At 43.6% G+C, this 22058-nt stretch overlaps 1 protein-coding gene across 1 annotated transcript in view; it reads left to right on the forward strand.

Annotated features, from left to right (window-relative positions):
* GMCL1 (germ cell-less 1, spermatogenesis associated) overlaps positions 1-22058 on the forward strand; it is a 1627466-nt gene that overhangs the window by 1339344 nt on the left and 266064 nt on the right. Inside the window, exon 12 of the mRNA XM_044083130.1 lies at positions 1440-1515. Within this exon, the coding sequence (XP_043939065.1) occupies positions 1440-1515 (76 nt within the window). The remainder of the gene's footprint in view (positions 1-1439; positions 1516-22058) is intronic.

Consider the following 22058-nt stretch of genomic DNA (forward strand, 5'->3'; position numbering starts at 1 on the left):
ATAGGTTCACTAACAAGATAGAATACACGCTTCGCCTGCTTGGATGTGCACTGTCAACTTCATTTTTATCTGCAACTCACTAAAAAGATTAGAAAGACTGACCAGTTATTTCCTTTTCTATAGCCAAAATGGTTATCTGACTGTTTCACATGACTACAGAAAGAAGGGATTGTGTTTACCTAAATCACCCAAGATTCATAACTTCATTTCCCATTATAAGTTGGATTTACAGTCAAAGTCTAGAGCTTCCTTTGGTTCAGCTGTCCTCTGGAATATCCTTCCACGAGCCTTCCAAAGTTTGATAGTAGCTGGTGACTCTATTTTATTCATTGTGGAACGGATAAAGGTGACATAATCAGATATAAAAGATATGTACTTACCAAAATGATTAATCTGTGTTGCCTGCTTCTGTCCTTCCTCAGCTTCCCTCCCTCCTTCCTTTATCCTGTTGTTTTATTCCTTGTTCCTGAAGTGACTGCACTGACATCTCCTTTGACTTGGTCATGTACTATTCAAGCTATAGGTCTAGAAGCATGTTATTTTATGAGGTTTTCGTGCTTTTGTGTAAGAGGAGATAAGGAGGTAATACTCTTTATAGTAAGGTATGGGCAAACTCAATCTGAGGTAATTCTCCACTTGCAGGGGATTATGGGTAAGGGGAGGAGGCTGAGCTTTGTAGGAAGGACAGAAGCAGACAACATTGTTACGGTAAATATGTAACTTTCATTTTTATTTGTATAATGAAGTATCTTGTAGAACTTAATCTACAGCAGTACAAGGTATTTATTTTACTATTCACCATACACATGTGCATGTGTGTTTTTATATGTGTGGGTGTGTGTGTATATAAATATGATTGTGAGTGTTTGCAGTTTGTAAACAATGTCAAACAAGCTATTCTGTTATTTTTAAGTTTGGTACACTGTTTAAAAATTCATTTTTTGTATGATTGTTACTCTAATTTCATGATTCATAATGCTTCTTCCTGAATGCATGTATCATACTCTTCCAGTTCCACTGCAGAATGCACTGATACCACCATTTTATGAACACTGTTCAACAGAAGACAGTGGCAGTGCATCCACAGACTTTTGAGTAGTTGAGGCAGTACAGAAAAGTGTATATATATGTTTCATCCACTTGTCAGGAAACTGTATTTAAAACTAAGAGCAATATGTTGTTTTTTTTCATGTTTGTGAGGAAAGTTTATTGTAGAAAGCGAGAGAGAGAGAGAAAAGCCATTTCATTCACTTATTCTGCATTTGTATTCAAGATTGGTTTATTAATATGGGCTAACTAAAAGTTTATTTCATTTTTGAAGGTAATTTTACTATGCAGGACTTAATATAGTATTGCTAAAATACCTGCAGCCAGTGATATTACATCACATATCAAATGCTTACCACAGTTTAATGTATTTGTTTATTTACATCTTTTAGGCCACAGGAGCTTGATAAAGAGGAGTTTGAGATTTCCAGCATGCGATGTGGCAGAAAGCTGACAAAAGATGGTGATGTGAGTTTTGAAAATCACAGTGAAGTTTGTTTCTTCTGAAGACATGAATTTTTGTTTCAGTTTTGTTAACCTACCATTTTCATATGGGAATAGGCTATTTCCATGCGGGCCATGGGGAATAAAACTCCAAACATCATATATGCAATATTTAACACTTTAACAGCAAATGCAAAATGTGCATTCCATGATGAGATGGTGATTTGTTGTAAGAATGTATATGATGGTGCACAATAGGAAACTGTATAACATAGTAATAGGTTATATGTAACCAGAAATTTTCCACCAAGTTGTTGTTGTTGTTGTTTGTCTTACGGCCTTTCCCGGTTAGGGGTCGCCACAGCGGAATTCCAGTCCGCTAATGATTGGCAGTAGATTTTCATGAACACTGAGGTGCCAGCTCGACGTCCAACCTTCAACGAAGTCACGCCCATTTACGCATGTTTTTCGAACCCCACCCAACCGCGGGGAGGACATGCAGACTCCACACAGAAGGCACTCCCTGCACTCCAGCCGAGAATCGAACAGGAGAACCTCTTGCTGTGATGCGACAACAGTACCGCTGCACCACCGTGGCATTACAGAAATTTTCCATCAAGTAATTCTGCTAAAATCCATTTGCAGTTTGTTACATTGGAATGTTCATGTACTGATTTGATTACTGCTTATCAATTCTTTTATGAACTGGGTTAGATGGTTTGACAGAGCTGATTTACTGCTTTTTAGTTGTTTATGTAAACTGAGTTAGATGCTTTACCTTAAAGATCAGAAAGGGGAATATGTGTTCCACGCCAACAAAATATTGTGCAAGGCAACAGGTTTCAGGTTACTAAAACCCCTTTTCCGCTGTCTTCCCCAGCTTCTCCCTCTGAGGAAGTCCACTGGAAAAATTTGTGTAAGAGGAAGCACATGGACTCCACAGAGGAGTCCCTCACTGAACACACAGACTTTGATGAGGGGGAAGGATCCCCTCGGTCGCCCTCTGAGGTATCCTTTGGTGATATCCTTGAAATCCTTAAACAGAGGGGTGACTGGCAGCCCTCTAATCCGACCTCTGAGGAGTCTGTGTTCCTGCAGGTCTTTTGCGCCTGGCTCCCTACCTCTTAACACTGGAGTAAGGGTCCTGCCGTGGATGATCTTATAATGGCAGCGGCCACTAAAAATAACTTTTTGGAGTAGAGTTTCTCAGTCCATCCCCCCAGTATAGAGTCTCAGGCATTGGACTGCTTAGGGAGGCATGCTTACATCTCAGCCTCACGTTGAGGGCATTGAAATATTTAGCTCATTTGACCAGGCTTTAATGGGACATTGTGTCAGAAGTCTCAAAGCAGTGAAGTCACAACATTCTCCAGATACACAGAAGACTCTGGAGACTCAGCTGTCCACCCTCTAATGCATTTCTAACACGTCCATGCATCTACTTTCCAACCCAGCTGATGACATGTCCTGAGCAGTTGGCACCAAGATTTCTATGCATTGCCACACTTGGATGAGATTGTGTGACTTTGTGAACTGCTCCAAGGTGACCTTTGTTAATGTCCCATTTGATAGCTCATCTCTTTTTGGGCCGAAGTTTAACTCATTCCCTCCAGTGGAGCTCTAGATGTTTGCACTGTAACTTCCAATAGGTATAGCTTAAGCTTTTTGAAGCAGTCAAATTATGTCCTCAGATTTCAAACAAATGTTCATATGTCTGAAACTGTAGAGGTTACTAAAGAAGTGAAACTGGGAAACTCTTCAGCACAAACTATTTCTGTGATGGTAGTTTTCTTTAGGTTCTAGGCTTTAAACTGAATTTTATAAGTCACAGTAAACATAGTAACTATTAAGTTTGCAATATTTTGTAAACAGCTTGCATTGTCTCAGCAACTACTCAAGTTACACCCATATTATTACTAGCACTTTGTTCATCCAGCTGAGAACTTTCATATGAGGCTAAGCAGTTGTCTGTGCTACTAGGTTATTGAGATATTTAGAAAAGCATGACATTTATGACAATATAAATAAATGTATGAGCACCAGTTAATATCTCTTTACTAGAACTAGACAGAGGTCAAACAGTGCAGTTTTGTTTGCCATTGTGTAAGCTTTAATATGAATTTTTTAATACTTTGTATGTAGGATGGTTTTGAAATTATTAATGCAAATATGAGCAAGCAGTATTTGATGCCTAGAGGGGTCAGTAGGTGTAACTGCAGAAACACCTACAGGTGTCACCCGGCTGTTATGAATTAAAGGCACCTTGACCAAGAGTCAGCAAGATGGGAAGACACTGTCCGCTGCTGAAGTTCATTTTGCTACCCCTCATCAAACCTTTTCTTGGAACCAGAAGGGGAGAAATGTCTCTTTTTTTAGGAAATCACAGCAACCCTCTCAAGAGGCCCCTTCTGAGGGTTCACCCTGTGGCATGATAGGCAACCACCATGGACACTGCCTTCGTGGCAGGAGAGGTCTGCAGAACCAGGGCTTCCATGGAGGGTTCTTCAGGAGGCCGTTTCAGTGACCCTGAAGGGTTGCCAAATTGTCCTGCTCTGGGGGCATTCTGGAGTCAGTTGGCTTTAAACCTGAATGCTTGCGAGGCCATTACCGTGGATGCATGAGTGTTAGGAGTGGTATCTAGAGGCTATTCAGTTCCATTTGTCAAGACCCCTATATAATTCACAGATGAAATCCAGATGTCAGAGAAGAATGGCAACCATCAAAATCCAGAAGCTGCTAACGAGTCAAATTACCTAAGAGGTTCCACCAGACCAGTGAGGATCTGGGGTCTACACAAGGTTCTTTTTGGAACAAAAAAAGAGGAAGGACCTTAGGCCTATCTTGGTTTTGAGCAAGTTGAATTAGTTTGTAAAGAAGACCAAGTTCCTGAAGGTCACGATGCAGTCCATCTTACCTCTTTTGAGAAGGATGGTTGGATGTGTTCAGTCGATCTCAAGGACACCTACCATCATATAAAAATTGTAAGGTGATCCAGGAGATTTCTGCTCATTTGCCTGGGGGATGATCATTACCAGTTCAGAGTGCTGCCATTCGGTCTCACCACTCCACCCCCAGGTGTTCACCAAGTATATGATCGTATTAGCAGCCTGACTGAGGTTGCATGTGTTCCAGGTCTTTCTCTACCTGGACAATTGGCTGCTAACTACCACCATGAAAGCGTCCCTAATTAGGGCCAGTGACACCTTGCTCCAGCTATGCAGCTCCTTAATAATCACTGTCAACTACCAAAAGTCCAATCTCCACTCAGTTCACTCCTTGGGAGTTTGTAGAATGCAATTTGGACACAGTCTTCCAGGTTGCCAAGCTTCCAGATCCAGAATATCAAACCTTTGGGATTTGGCAATGTCTGTGATTGCTTACAGAAAACCACCAGCATATCATATTCTCATGCTCTTAGGTCACATAGCGGCTACTATTTGTTTAGTTCCCTTGGCCAGAGGTCACATGAGGACATTGCAGTGGACTCAAGAGATCCAGTGATCATACTTAACATATCCAGTGGATTTTCCAGTCTTTCTGACCCAGGTTTGTTGAGATCAAATCAGGTGGTGGTTGGAATCTCCCTTGGTGTCCTTCAGAAGACTGTTGATGTTCTTCGTGTTTCACTGTTGCAGTCATCATATTTGGGTTATCTGCCTGCAGGTAGCCCTCAGCCGGCCTGAATACCAGAGTCTTCGGATTTCTGTGTTGGATGCTGTCGCTTCTTTCATGACGTCAGGTCATCAGGGGTATAAAACACGCAGCCGATGCCATTACATCAGTCTTTCTTGCCGTACGGTGCCCAAAGCAGAAGCAGTTCGCAAGTGCTGGTTGGCCAACTCCTGAAATTTTCGTTTTCAAGTTTCAGACCCTAAGGCTTCAAAAAAGATAAGTACCCCATTGGGGATCCTTGTTTCTTGCTCTAACCGATGTCAGAAAAAAATTAACAATTGTTTTGCCTGTGGAAAGCAAATACCTCATAGAGATTTTCATTCTTACCTGTTTATCCGCGGTGGTGGTGCTGCGGTAGCGTTGTCGCTTCACAGTAAGACGTTGTCCGGTTCGATTCTCAGCTAGAGCGTCTTCTGCGTTGAGACATGCGTGAATGGGCTTACCTTCATTGAAGGTTGTGCGTCAGGGTTGGTAACTCGGCACGTAAAAATCAACTACCAATCATTAGCGGACTGAAGTTCCGCTGTGGCGACCCCTAACCGGGAAAAGCCGAAATACACAAACTGCATCACCTGTTTAGGCCCAGACCATGATGTTTCTCACTGTTGGTTTTGTGCCTTGTTCAACGTCCGAACTATTCGTCATCGGGCTATTTTTGTAGCTAAATACTTTAGTTCTCGATCTCCGTACTCCGAAATGGCTTCGTTAAGCCATCGGACTATCGATCTTCCGAAAAAACGTAAGGATAACGACAGAGACAGACCACATAGGTTCAAAACTGCTGATGATGCTTCCGTTAAGCTAGTCGCAGTCCGCCGGTACTCAGTGAGGCGCTTTCGCAGCCCCTGATACCCGCTACTACAGATTCGCAAGCCTCTACTGAGGCCCATTCGAAGTCCGGTATATCGCAAGATGCTTCTTCGACTATGGAACCTGTGGATGTCTCTACTTTGGATGGGTCTGGAGCCACTGTGCAGGCACCGGCTTCTGAGGGTGTATTCAGGCCTACAGACTTTCATATTAAACTGACAGCATCGTTTCCAACTAGAAGTACTAAATTCCTCAGGCCTAAAACTCACACTACGCCTAGAAAAATGACCAAACCGATGAACTCAGGCCCATATGCCTCAAAAATAAATGCTTAGAATGGCTGAAGACCTTATTACCTTAATTAGGGGAAGCCAGCCTTCCCCCTCTAAGAGGCCTAGAACCGATTTTCTTTCTGATTCTTCTGATCAGGAATCTGATATCTCTGCTCCTTCTGATTACCAGGCTTTGCTCTTATTTACTTATGAGGATTCTGATGCAGAGGATTCCATTCCCTCTGCTTCTCCTCCAGAAGATTTTTCTTTTGGTGAAACTTTGCATACACTTAGGGAGCATTTCCGCTGGGAAAGCCAGGACTATTCTGAGTCCAAAAAGAGACTTAGGGAATTCTTACTCCTACCTCAACACAGGCCTCTAGCTATCCCTCCTGTTCTGGCTATTGTAAATGATATTTTCTTGGAATCTAGCCTTACCCCAGACACTTTACCTCCAGCTCCCAGAAACCCTGAAAGGTACTACAGAGTACCTAACTCTCACAAGTTCCACTTTAAGAATCCTACTGCAGCTCCAGAGACCATTTCCCAAGGACCAAAAGGCATTAAGGCTACTGCTGCCAAAAACCCTACCCCTTTTGATAGAGATTCTAGAGCCCTGGACAGATTGGGTAAGAAGGTCTACACCTCTGCTACTTTGGCCATTAGGGCTCTAAATTGCCAGTTTCATATGCTAAAGTATCAGCCGCATGTTATGGGACTACTTAAACAGAAAATTATGTTGATTCCTGAATGTACTGAACACAAAGACTTGCAAGATTTAATGCATTCTGCAGAACAGGTTGGTAAACATACTTTGCAATGTGGCTTTGATGGTTTAGAAGCATCTTGCAGGGCTGCTGTCACTGGGTCTGTACTTAGAAGGCATGCTTGGCTTAAGGAGCAAAACCTGCCGGATCATGTTAAAGCTAAATTACTGGATGCACCCTTAAACCAAGACCGCCTTTTTGGCAACAAAGCAGAGGAAGTCCTCAAAAAGATGGAGGAAAAAGCTAAATCTATGCAAACTGTTAAAGATTTCCTACAAGTGCAGCCTTCTAGATTCAGTAGGCATTGGCCTTCAAAGAACTGGTCCTTTCCAGTCCCTTCAGGCCTTCTCAATCCAAACCTAGGAACAGCAGACCACCAACACTTCAGTCTCAGGCTATGCACAGATCTAAGCAGTGGGGGGCTCCCACTTCCAAAGCAGAGAGTAGTATGCCTCCCCCCATGGAAAATGGCACAATGCCTTAACCTTAACCCTTCCAAGCCCTGCACAACTACTTGCTCCCTTAGGAGGAAAGCTCGCCCTGCATGCAAAAACTGGGAACTCATTACCCAGGACAAATGGGTTTTAAACATAGTTTCCCGAAGATACAGATTCCACTTCCACACACTACCAACCCCAAATGATTGGCCAGACCTCCCCCCAAAACAATGGGCAGAGGCCCAATAGCAGGTTCTCTCCCTTCTCAGTATCAGGGCTATTCAGCCTGTCCCAGCAGAACTAAGGGGACAAGGTTTTTATTTGACTGTTTCTGGTACCCAGAAAAGAAAACTCCTGGCATCCTATCCTGGACCTCTCTATTCTCAACACCTTTCTGGTGGTTCCAAAATTCAAAATGCTGACTCTTTAACATGCCTGGATGGCAACCCTAGACTTAAAGGAAGCTTACCTGCACATCCCAATAAGAGAATCCTGCAGACAATACCTACGTTTCAGGGTGGGCTTCATGCACTTTCAATTCTCTGCACTTCCCTTTGGCTTATCTACTGTGCCCAGGGTGTTCACAAAGTGTCTAGCTCCAGCCATTGCATTTTGCAGGCAGAGAAATATTCAAATTTACCCATATCTGGACGATTGTCTGATTCAGTCAGAAAGCCAGGACTTGCTATTACAGCACCTGGCATTTGTAAAGAAACTTCTATCCTCACTGGTGTACACCATCAATGAAAATAAATCTCACCTAGTACCCTGCCAACAGATTGTATTCCTGGGAGCAAGGTTGAAGACAACTTCCCAGGTGGCATTCCTCACTCTGGAGAAACAAGTTTATTTGACAACCTACTTCAAACTATTGGCCACAAAAACCCAGCTATCTGCAAGGAAAATACTGCAAGCCCTGGGGTTCATGGCCTCTTACATTCTGCTAATTCCATATGCAAGACTGCATATGAGAAAACTCCAATGGTATCTAAAAAGTTTATGGTGTAACATTCTCAGGACCTGGAAACAATGATTCTTATCATTCCTTGTCTAAGGACAGAGTTCCTTTGGTGGGCAGAGGCTTGCTACCACAACAAGGGACTCCCTTTCACTCTACCCCCTGCCGCCCAAATCCTAACAACAGACACATCAGACTATGCATGGGGGGCTCACATGGAAGGGCATTGCATTCAGGGCAAATGGAACCCGAAACAGATGCACCTGCATATCAACCAAAAAGAAATGTTAGCTGTACAGAATGCTCCGACTGCCTTCAAAGACCTTATTCTCCCAGGACAACTATTGGTAAGGACAGACAACAACACAGTTATGTGGTACATAAACTAGCAGAGGGGAACCCACTCCTACCCTCTCTGCAGACTAGCCATGGTTCTGTGGAGCACAGCCTTGAGCTGCCAAGTGCACCTACAAGCTTAATTCCTGTCAGGAAAACTCAATTCAGTGGCAGACCTAAGCAGAAATCTCATGGATCCACATGAATGGAAACTGGAACTCAAAATATTCAACCTCTTGAGGAACAAATGTGGGACCCCAGAGGTAGACCTGTTTGCCTCTCCTTAGAACTACCATTTGAACAAATTCTGCACCAGAACTCCCCACAGTCAAGCTTGGAAAGTGGATGCCCTGTCCTTTACCTGGGAAAGCCTCTCGGTTTATGCCTTTCCCCCTCTGCCTCTCCTCTCAAAGGTTCTACTAAAGATCAAACAGGACAAGCCAAGAACAATACTGATTGCACCAGACTGGCCACGCCAACATTGGTACCCCCTCTTGCACAGTCTGACACTGCTACAACCATGGCACCTGCCTCAGACCCCTTCCCTGCTGTCTCAGCAGTCAGGCCAGATTCTGCACCCTCAGCTTCAAACCCTGAACCTTGCAGCCTGGCTAATTCCATGAGCTCTCCTCTAACATCCCTCAGTAAGCAGGTGTGGGATGTCATTCTGGAAGCAAGGAGGCCTAGTACCAGAAAATCCTATGCTGAAAAGTGGAAAAGATACTGCTCCTGGAGCCAGGCTCAGGGGATGGCCACAACGGTGCCCAGCTTACCTTATATTCTGGAGTACTTAACAGAGATGCTCCACAAGGGCCTATTCTTCTCGTCAGTTAAGATTCATGCCTCTGCCATTTCAGCACATTATAATACTGAGCCACCCCTCTTCTCTCACCTCTTGCTAAAACAATTCCGTAGAGGGGCCAGAAATTTAAGACCCCCTCAGGGGAGCTCACACTCCAGCCTGGGAACTTAACTTTGTATTGGAAAAGCTCACTCTTCTCCCCTTTGAGCCAGCTGCAACAGCAGAGTTGAAATTCTTTTCTTGGAAAACAGCGTTACTTCTAGCCATCACTTTAGCAAGAACAGCGTCAGAATTACAGACCCTCTTGGCAGTGGAACCCTTCATTATCTTCCATATGGACAGGATTGCCCTCAGGGCTAATCCTTCTTTTATACCCAAGGTGGTGTCTAGTGTGGCCCTAAACCAGTCCATTCATTTGCCTACTTTTTTCACTAATCCACAAAACAAAGGTGAACGGATACTGCACTCTCTGGATGTGCACAGACAACTTAGATTCTATTTGGACAGGACTAAGCCTCTCTGAAAATCTGACCAGCTGCTAGCTGGCTTTGCTGCAGGGGCAGTGGGGAAGAACTTAGATTCTATTTGGACAGGACTAAGCCTATCAGAAAATCTGACCAGCTGCTAGTTGGCTTTGCTGCAGGGGCAGAGGGGAAGGCCATTTCAAAGCAAACCATTTCCAAATGGTTAGCCCATTGCATTCATTTCTGCTACAAGCACCATGGAAAACCTACCCCACAGGTGAAAATCTCACATTCCACCAGGGCTGCATCTACCTCTACGGCATTTCTCAGAGGGGTCCCTACCAGGGACATCCTGGAAGCTGCTACTTGGAGCACTGTACATACCTTCAACAAGCATTGCTACCTGCCTATCTTTTCCAAATCCAGAGCTGGAATTGCCACAGCAGTCTTGCATGGCTTACTAGCTGGCCCTAATGCTCTTTAACTATCTCCTCCCTTCCTTAGCTTTGAGAATCAACCCAAATGTGATGACTGCAACAGTAAAACACGAAGAACATAGTACAGTTGTGTACACTTACCATAAATGTAGATGTTCGAGTGTATTCACTGTTGCCGTCCTGGTTACCCTCCCTCAAACCCCCTGACTTCTCTTAACTTTTACCTTTCCTTCTTGTTTGACATATATTGTATCATGTGTATTTGCTTTTTGCTGGGGGTGTCCCATACCATATAATTGCTTCCTATTGTGGGGGCACCTGACATCTGGGGCAAGAAAAACTGATGTAATGGCTTCGGCTGCATGTTCTATACCCCTGAAGACCTGACGTCATGGACGAAGCGACAGCATCTGATGCAGAAATCCGAAGACTCTGGTATTCAGGCCGGCTGAGGGCTATCTGCAGGCAGATAACCCAAATGTGATGACTGCAACAGTGAATCCACTCGAACATCTACATTTATGGTAAGTATACACAACTGTACTTTCTTCCTGCTCCTCAGGCTTTGATCATGATGGATGCCTCTCTTCTAGGGCAGAGTTGGGCATTTTGGAGAGAGGATTATCCAGGAGACCTAGTCTTTGACCACCTGCATATCACCATCTTGGAGATGAGTGTGGGTTTCCTCGTGTTGCAGGCATTTCAGGACATTCTCCCAAAGACTATGATTTCTGTCCAGACAGACGATATGTTGGTGCTCTGGTATCTGAACAAACCGGGAACTCAGTCTTATCCCCTCTGTCAGGAGGCCATGAGGGTCTGACAATGGGCGATTTTCACTCACTGGTTTCTGATTGCAGTGCACATCCCAGGGAAATCCAGCATCTTAGTGGACAGTTTGAACAGGAACATTCTCCTTCTTCATGAGTGTTCCTTGAATCCGGGTGTTGCTGCTTGGATTTTTTGGCACTGGAGCACTCCATGTTTCAACCTTTTCTCTTCTGGATCCAGCACCAAGTGCAGCAGCTACTGTGCCTTAGTTCCTCCTCAGGGGCATTCTCCTGTATCCTTGGTCCCTGGATCATCTGTATGTTTATCATTCGACTGCAGTTGAGGTTTTATTTGGCTAGGACAAAATCCTTTAGAAAATCTAATCAATTATTTATCTTGTTCTCCAAGTCTCAGTTGGGTGCTCCTGGATCCAAGGTTACTTTGTCCAAGTGGCTTTCTGATTGTATTTCCTTCGGGTGTAGTTTGAAGGGAAAGTCTTTGCATCACAAACCCGAACGTCATTCTTCCAGATCTATGGCTACATCTACAATTTCTCCAGAGCTGCCTTGGATGATACTTGTGCAGCTACGACTTGGGTGTGTCATCACACGTCCGTGTCCCACTACAAATTGGATATCCAAACCAGATCCAGATCATCATTTGATTCCACCTTATTGCATGGTATCCTTCCATGAGACTGTCCTAGGGTGTTACTTGTCTGGGGACTCTGTCCCACAGGTTGAACCCCAGACAGAAAAGGCAACGTCGGTTACAAAAGTTATCTACTCACCATAAAGATACATCTGTGTTCCCTGGTTCAGCCACCCCCCCCCACCCTGTCCACCTTGCCCGTGCCTTCTTGGATATTCTGTTATCCCAGAAATGACCGAAAGGGGATACTGGAGCAGCCAGCTTCCGCAAAAAAACAAGTATAGCCACAGAACAGCAGGAGTCTTTAATTATGTTAAGCGCTTTTCATCTGCTTGATAAGCAGACTTCTTCAGACATAACAGAAAATGCACAAGCAAGCTTTATGCATTCAAAAAAAACCAAAAAACATCACTAATTCGTTAATTAATCAATCAATTAGTTAAAACGTTAAAATTCAAAAACTTAAAAATAAAGGAAACTTACTTCAGTGAATTTACCATAGCATAACCCCACTAAGCTCACCTATTAATACATTTGCAATATCATATTAAAATCCGAAGCCAGTACTATCAATTAATTGTTATTACAAAATTTTAAATAACAAGAATTACACCAAGTTATTTCATCTTAATAAAAATGAATAGCTTTAAATATATATTGTTATAAAATAGTGTATTATAACCATTAAAAATAGAGAATGTCACTGAGATGTCTATATTAGTTGGTGTCTGAAAGACATCATTACATAAAAATATAGAAGTTAAATGCAAAATTAAAATGTGAGGTGTAAACTAGATACATTCATACCCCCAAAGGAAGTAAGAATATATAAGTATATACACATATAAAAAATAATATGTGAAGTATACAGTGAACAAAAGTAAATCTGACTTCACCAATTAAACTTATCACTTCACTAATATATGTTAAACATATTAACTGTGTTTGTTATTTAATGCCTTACCTCATAAGGCTCCTTAATTTTAATATACAACTAATAGAACAACTATTGTTCAGTCCTGGGTATGAATAAGCATTTAATCTGATCTGCCATTTGAGTTCTAATTCTTCGAGTAATAAATGTGAAGGAGCACCCCTCTTATTTTCTAGTACCTAGCTAAATGTCAGAAATGTCCAGGGTTCTATGTGGGTATGACCGAGCATAAGCTACGTGAACGGGTATATGAACATCAATATGCAATGAAAAAGAAAAAACAAGAAAATGCATTAGCCAAACATACTATTACTTTCAGTGACCACTTTTTCAAATTTATAGTTATTGATCAGGTACTAGAAAATAAGAGGGGTGCTCCTTCACATTTATTAATGATGTCTTTCAGACACCAACTAATATAGACATCTCAGTGACATTCTCTATTTGCTGCCTGAGTAAGCCAAATGTGTAGAACAAGAGCTCCATCATTATTCATGATAAGTGAATGCTTTTCTTCCTCTCCCTTTTTTAAATTTTTGCTACTTGTAGTATTAGATAGTGTTAAGACATTAGTAGACCTGTTATATAGATCGGTGTGTAATAGTTTTCTTCTGTGTGTGTTTATATAAATAATATTAGGATACTAGTTTATTCATGAATTTATTCTTAGAGAAGTAATGTTATGATATGGTTAAATTACTTTAATCTGATGTCAACAGGTTTTAAAAAGTGCTCTTCCTGTGGGCATAAAACACCACCCCAAGACTGACACTCACAGTGTGTTTACTGCTTGGGACCGCCTCATTTACAGGATCTGTGCTCCATCTGTGCTGCTTGCAGCACCAGAACCCTTCAAGGGTGAAGAGAGAAACTGATTTTGAAAGGCCTTCTACTGCTGCAGACAGGCTCCAAAATGCCTTCGAACACAAAGACATCCACCTCTTCTCCTTCCTCCAAATAGAAGAGGAATAAGGAAAGGGAGACTTCCAAAGGGGGGGGGGGTTAAAGAGAAATTGCAAGACAAGAGACCCGAGGATCACCCGAAGAAAAGATCTCCCCATCCCACAAGTATTGGGGGTCCAGCGCCTAAAGTATCGAGACAATCAGATCCGAATATTGATCTGATCCAGACTCCTTCTCCAAAGATGTCCTTTACTCCAGCACTGATAAGTCCCATGCTTCATTCTCCCATATTACAAAAGATTTCTCTGAAGCCTGTGTCGATTGCCTCATTATCTAGATCTGGCCAGTCTACTAGGAGCCTTCATGGAATTTGACGTCAACCTAATGATGAGGAGGTTTTTGAGGACATTTATTCAGCTGGAAATCCTCCCTGCTCTGTCCCCAAGGATAGGTCTGGGATCAGCCCTTTCCACCCCGACTGCTCAGCCTACTCAGCTTCCAACACCATCTCCATTCCTGGAGCCAGTGTACATCTGATCCAACCCTCCCATGGTACCAATTTCAAAGTTGTTAGCCCTGGAGACTTTGGCTTTGACATCTTCTCTCACTCACTTGACTCCGATGTACTCAAGTCAAGTAGAGTATTAAGCCAGAGCATCGGTGTCAGATCTCCAGCAGTAGAGCCGACTCCAAGATTTTCAGAGCCTTTCCTGCTCAGAGCTTTGGTGTTAGATAACTCTGTTCCAAGGTCCTCCTCTGGGCCTTCAGTCACTGGAATCAAGAGAGCTTCTGTCTTGGGTAATGGAGGTGGTGGTTCTTTAGTTACAATGGGTGAGTCTGGTTTTGAGACTGTGGAGAGGGCCTTGGCTGGGCCAAGATGACTGGTGCACTCCGAGAGTTCACATCCATCCAGACTTCCTCTGAAGACTATACCTAACTTCTCACATTCTGGTAGACAGGGACAGATGGATCCCTTAGGCTTTGAGACTACTCAGCACTTGATTCCCACATCCGATTCCGATGTATCCCCCCTTAGGAGTCCCAAGACACATTCCATGGAAGAGGACTTGTAAAAGGAAGCATGTTGACTCCTCTCCTGAGTCTGTCATTGAAGACACCAACTTAGATGATGGAAGAGGCTTCCCAAGGTCCCCCCCCCAAAGTTGTCTTGTTTGGAGACATCCTCAAATTGAAGGAAACAGAGAGAGGCTGGTCCACCAGAACTCCTTCTGAAGAATTGGTATTTCTCAAAGCCTTTGTTCTGACCCTTTCAACATCCTGTGGGAGTCCTCCCTCCAGAAGCCTTAGTCGACTTTATCGTTCAGAAAGCCTGGAAGGAGGCTGATGTGGCAGACCCCATTCCAAAGAAACCATTCAGAATTTGTTGCTGTTAAAGAAAGGAAATACTAGACTAGGGATCCTCCTGTTGATGCCATGGTAGTAGCAGCAGCCACTAAAAAGGAACTCTCCAAAGAGAGTTCCTCTGTCCACCTCCCTAACAGGGAGTCTAGGGCATTTTACAGAGTAGGGAAATGGACATATACTTCAGCCACCTTCTTTCTTCATGCACTGAACTACAAGGCTCACTTGACATGCTTCCAGAGGGATTTGATAAAGGAACTTTCAAATTCCTAGATAGGTAACTTACCAGCAGATATAAAAAAAATGGATTCCCAGTTTTCTGCACTGCAGTCATGTTTGAATGTAGCCATGAGACTGCTTTCTAATGCAGCAGATGAAGCAGCCCTAGCAACTGGTACAGGTATTACAATGGATCGTCATGCCTGGATGCGGCTCTGTGACTTTTGGAAAGCTTTAAAATGTCTTTCATAAATGCCCCTTGGGATGGCTGTACCTTGTTTAGACCTTAAGTCAAGGACATGCTTACTTGAAATGAACTGGATGCTAAGAGCTTGTCTGCCATTGGAATCCATTTTTCAACCCCCTCAGAGATCATTCTCCAGGAATTAAAGAGGGGAAAGAAAAGTGTGGTTCAAGAAATCTCAAGGCTTTCACCAGGACACTTCTAGGGATAGGCCTCCTGGAGGTACAGGAGAAGGCATTTCCACAGGATGTTGCCCAATAGGCAGAGATGGACCACAAAATCAAGGTTTCCATGGACCTTTTACAGAGAAACCTTACCAGCATCCCTGAACACTTGCCCGGCTGCTGCACTCTGGAGGCAGTCAGGGGATGCTTCTCCTTACATCCTCTAGTCTGGCAAAATGTAACTTCTAATACATGGGTGCTAAGGATCTTTACCAAATATTATACAGAGCCCTTTTTGGAAACCCTAAGAATAAAACAAAAGATTCCTGACACTCCCACTAATCATTTTGAATTGGCAGCAACAGAAGTTCAAAAGTTGTTGGACAACAGAGTCGTCCAACCAGTCCATCAAGACCAGTTAGAATCCAGACTCTGTTTAAGGTTTTTTTTAGTACCAACAAAGACAGGGGACCTAAGACCAATTTTGGATCTCATCAATTTATAAAACGGATGAAATTCCAGATGATCACAGTATAGTCCATTCTGTCTCTACTCAGAAAGGACAATTGGATGTGCTGTGTAGATCTTCAGGATGCTTACTATCACATAAAGATCCTGCGGCAGTTCAGGAGGTTCCTCCATTTCCATCCAGGAGCCAATCACTATCAGTTCAGATTGCTGCTGTTCAGTCGCACCACAGATTCCTGGGTGTTCACACCAAAATAATGTCAACTGTGACAGCCTATTTCAGGCTTCAAGGGATCCAAGTATTCCCATATCTAGATGATTTTCTTCTAACTACTACCCCCAGGGATCTACTTCTTACACATTAGTCATTCCTACTACAACTGACAACTCACCAGAGCATCTCTATAAACACCAACAAAAGCAAACTACCACGTACCCAGTCCGTACAAAACATAGGCTGCCATGTAAATGATGTACATCCGATAGCAAAACTACCCGCAGCATGGGTCAAATTAATCAGATCAGTTGCTCTTCAGGTAATAAATCATATCAACCTCCAGGCTCGACTGATAATTATGCCTCTCAGGTCTAATGGCTTCCTCCATTGTGATAGTTCCTTTAGCCAGGTATCACATGAGAGCTCTGCAATGGACATTAGCTGTACAGTAGTATCAGAAAATTCATCCCTTCACTACAGAATACGAGTCACGCAGGTCTGCAGGAACCACATTTAGTGGTGGATTTCATCCAATTCAGTTACTGAGGACAAACTCTTCTGTTCTCCTTCATCCAAAACCACAGTGACCATAGACGCATTCCGTCTTGGGTAGTGGGCATTTTGAAAGAAGAACAGTCCAAGGAACATGGTCCTCAGTAGAGGACAACCTTCACATTAACATCTTGGAGTTGAGAGCAGTCCTCTTTACTTTCTAGGAGCTTCAGGACCATCTACCCAAGGATGTGATTGCCATACACTCAGACAATATTTCAGTGGTTTAAAACATCAGTAAACAAGGTTTAACCTGATCATACTCACTTTTCCGATAAGCCATGAGAATCTGGCAGTGAGAACTGTCTTCAAACCGGCTTGTAATAGCAGTGCATATACCTGGGACAGCCAGCTTCCTGGCAGACAAACTAAACAGCTATATTACTGTATCACAAGTGGTTTCTCAGTGAAACAGCAGAGATCTTCAGCCACTGGGGACAACCTTGCTGTGATCTTTTTGCTTCTTAACTAAACAACAAATGCAGAAATTACTCTGCCCTCAATGTTCTTTGTGTTTCACTGTTGCAGTCATCGCATTTGGGTTATCTGCCTGCAGGTAGCCCTCAGCCGGCCTGAATACAAGAGTCTTGGATTCCTGCGTCAGATGCTGTCTCTTCTTCCATGACGTCAGGTCTTCAGGGGTATAAAACATGCAGCCGACACCATTACATCAGTCTTTCTTGCCGTGCAGTGCCCGAAGCAGAAGCAGTTCTCAAATGCCAGTCGGGCGATTCCTGAAATTTTCGTTTTCGAGTTTCAGAACCGAAGTCTCCAAAAAAAGTTAAGTACCCCATTGGGGATCTTTTTTTTCTTGCTCCAACTGATGTCAGTAAAAGTTAACAATTGTCTTACCTGTGGAAAGCAAATACCTCATAAAGATTTTAATTCGTACTGCATTCCTTGCTTAGGCCCAGACCTCGACGTCCTTCGCTGTCGGTTTTGTGCGTTGTTCAACCCCCGAACTATTCGTTGTCGGGATATCTTTGCAGCAAATTATTTTGGTACTTGGCATCAGTACTCCGAAATGGCTTCGTTAAGCCATCCGAATACCGATCTTACGAAAAGACGTACAGATAAAGACAAAGACAGACCACATAGGTCCAAAACTGCCGACAATGCTTCCGTTAAGCTAGTTGCCAGTCCGCTGGTACTCAGTTGAGGCGCTTTTGCAGCCCCTGATACCCGCTACTTCAGATTCGCAAGCCTCTACTGAGACCCATTCGGAGTCCAGTATGATGCAAGATGCTTCTTCGGCTATGGAACCTGCAGATGTCTCTACCTTACAGGCACTGGCATCTGAGGGTGTATTCAGGCCTACAGACTTGCATTTTAAACCAATGCCATCTTCTTCATCCAGGCCTAAAACTCACACCACTCTTAGAAAACCGACGTCCAAACAGCATGCTTAGGCCCAGATGCCTAAAAACCAAATGCTTAGAATGGCTGAAGACCTTATTACCTTAATTAGGGGAAGCCAGCCTTCCCCCTCTAAGAGACCTAGAACTGATTTTCCTAGTGATTCTACTGATCAGGAATCTGATATTTCTCTTCCTTCTGATTACCAGGATTTGCCTTTATCTACCTGTGAGGATTCTGATGCAGAGGATTCCATTCCCTCTGCTTCTCCTCCAGAAGATTTTTCTTTAGGTGAATCCTTGCACACTCTTAGGGAGCATTTCTGCTGGGAAAGTCGGGATTTAATGCATTCTGCTGAACAAGTTGGTAAACATACTTTGCAATGTGCTTTTGACTCTTTAGACGCATCTTGCAGGGCTGCTGTCACTGGGTCTGTACTTAGAAGGCATGCTTCGCTTAAGGAGCAAAACTTGCCAGATCATGTTAATGCTAAATTACTGGATGCTCCCTTAAACCAAGACCGCCTGTTTGGCAACAAAACAGAAGTCCTCAAAAAGATGGAGGGAAAAGCTAAATTTATGCAAACTGTTAAAGATTTCCTACAAGTACAGCCTCCCATATTTAGTAGCCATTGGCCTTCAAAGAATTGGTCCTTTCCAGTCTCTTCCAGGCCTTCTCAGTCCAAACCCAGGAACAGCAGACTACCTAGGTTACAGTCTCAGGCTACACACAGCCCTAAGCAGTGGGGGGCTCCCACTTCCAAAGCAGGGAGTAGTAAGCCACCCCCCTACAGAAAAATGGCACAATGACTTAACCTTAACCTTTCCAAGCCCTGCTCCCATAGGAGGAAAGCTCGCCCTGCATGCAAAAAACTGGGAACTCATTACCCAGGACAAATGGGTTTTGAATATAGTTTCCCAAGGATACAGATTCCACTTCCACACCCTACCAACCCCAAACGGTTGGCCAGACCTATCCCCAAAATAAGTGGGCGGAGGCCAAACAGCAGGTTCTCTCTCTTCTAAGTATCAGGGCTATTCAATCTGTCCCTGCAGAAGAAAGAGGACAAGGTTTTTATTCAAGACTCTTCCTGCTGCCCAGAAAAGACAGCTCTTGGTGTCCTATCCTGAACCTCTCTGTTCTAAACACATTTCTGGTAATCCCAAAATTCAAAATGCTAACACTTCAACAGCTGCTTCCTATGCTAAGCAATGATGTCTGGTTGGCAACCTTAGATTTAAAGGAAGCTTACCTGCACATTCCAATAAGGGATTCTTCCAGGAAATACCTACGCTTCAGAGCAGGCTCCATGCACTATCAGTTCTCTGTACTTCCCTTTGGCTTATCTACTGCGCCCAGAGTATTCACAAAGTGTCTAGCTCCAGCCATTGCATTTTGCAGGCAGAGAAATATTCAAATATACCCATACTTGGACGATTTTCTGATTCAGGCAGAAAGCCAGGACTTGCTATTAAAACATCTGGCATTCGTAAAGAAACGTCTAACCTCACTGGGGTACACCATAAATGAAAAGAAATCTCACCTAGTACCCTGCCAACAGATTGTATTCCTGGGAGCAAGCTTGAACACAACTTCCCAGATAGTTTTCCTCACTCCAGAGAAACAAGTTTATTTGACAACCTACTTCAAACTATTGGCCACAAAGCCCCAGCTATCTGCAAGGAAAATTCTGCAAGCCCTGGGGTTCATGGCCTCTTAAATTCTACTATTTCCATATGCAAGACTGCATATGAGGAAACTACAATGATATCTAAAAAGCCTATGGTGTCAACATTCTCAAGACCTGGAATCAATGATTCCTATCATTCCTTGTATAAAGACAGAGTTCCTTTGGTGGGCAGAGGCCTGCTACCACAACAAGGATCTCCATTTCATTCTACCCCCTGCCACCCAAACCCTAACAACAGACGCATTAGACTATGCATGGGGGGCTCACTTGGCAGGGCAGTGCATTCAGGGCAAATGGAACCCGAGAGAGATGCACCTGCATATTAACCAAAAAGAAATGCTAGCTGTGCAGAATTCCCTGACAGCCTTCAAAGACCACATTCTTCCAGGACAACTATTGGTAAAGACATACAACACCACAGTTATGTGGTACATAAACAAGCAGGGGGAAACCCACTCCTACCCTCTCTGCAGACTAGCCATGGCTCTGTGGAACACAGCCTTGAGCTACCAAGTACACCTACAAGTTCAATTCCTGTCAGGCAAGCTAAATTCACTGGAAGACGACATCAGCAGAAATCTCATGGACACATGAATGGAAACTGGAACCAAAAATATTCAACCTCTTGTGGAACAAATGGGGGACTCCAGTACTTCAGTACTTAACAGAAATGCTCCACAAGGGCCTTTCCTTCTCGTCAATTAAAATTCATGCCTCTGCCATTTCAGCACATTGTAATACTGAGCCCACCCCTCTTCTCTCACCCCCTGCTAAAGCAGTTCCTTAGAAAGACCAACATTTTAAGACCCCCCCCCCCCCCGGAGAGCCCCTACTTCAGCCTGGGACCTTAACTTTGTATTGGAAAAGCTCACTCTCCCTCCTTTTGAGCCAGCTGGAACTGCAGAGTTGAAATTCCTTTCTTGGAAAACAGCCTTCCTTCTAGCCATCACTTCAGCAAGAAGAGTATCTGAATTACAGGCCCTCATGGCAGTGGAACCCTTCATTATCTTCCATGCAGACAGGGTTTCCCTCAGGACCAATCCATCCTTTATGCCCAAGGTGGTGTCTAGTGTGGCCCTAAAATCAGTCCATTCATTTGCCTACTTTTTTCCTTAATCCACAAAACAAAGGAGAACGAATACTGCACTCGCTGGATGTGCACAGACAACATAGATTTTATTTGGACAGGACTAAGTCTCTCAGAAAATATGAACAGCTACCAGTTGGCTTTGCTGCAGTGGCAGAGGGGAAGGCCATTTTAAAGCAAACCATTTCTAAATGGATAGCCCATTGCATTCATTTCTGCTACAAGCACCATGGAAAACCAACCCCACAGGGGAATAAGATCACATTCCACTAGGGCTGCATCTACCTCTGCAGCCTTTCTCAGAGGAGTCCCTACCAGGGACATTCTAGAAGCTGCTAACGGGAGCTCTGCATATACTTTCACCAAGCATTACCACATGCCTATTTTTTCTAAGTCCAGAGCTGGTTTTGCCACTGCAGTCTTGAAGGGCTTAATAGCTGGCCCTAATGCTCTCTAACTTCCTCCTCCCTTCCTTAGCTTTGGGAATCAACCCAAATGTGATGACTGCAACAGTGAAACATGAAGAACATAGTACAGTTGTGTACACTTACCATAAATGTAGATGTTCAAGTGTATTCACTGTTGCAGTCCTGGTTACCCTCCCTACAGCCCCCTGACTTATCTTGGCTCTACATTTCCTTCTTTTTTGGTGTATTTAAAAGTTTTCTGGTGTATTTGCTATTTGATGAAGGTGTACCATAACATATAATTGCTTCCCATTGTGGGGGCACCTGACATCTGGGGCAAGAAAAACTGATGTAATGGCATTGGCTGCATGTTTTATACCCCTGACGTCATGGAAGAAGAGACAACATCCGATGTAGGAATCCAAGACTCTGGTATTCAGGCCATCTGAGGGCTGCGTGCAGGCAGATAACCCAAATGTGATGACTGCAACAGTGAATACACTCGAACATCTACATTTATGGTAAGTGTACACAACTGTACTTTCCTCCACATGGTCATTTACGGAGAGATGCCCTAGTCCATCCTT

This window comes from Protopterus annectens, chromosome 9.part0, assembly GCF_019279795.1.
Source record: "Protopterus annectens isolate FY-2018-M chromosome 9.part0, PAN1.0, whole genome shotgun sequence".
Taxonomy (NCBI): Eukaryota; Metazoa; Chordata; order Ceratodontiformes; family Protopteridae; genus Protopterus; species Protopterus annectens.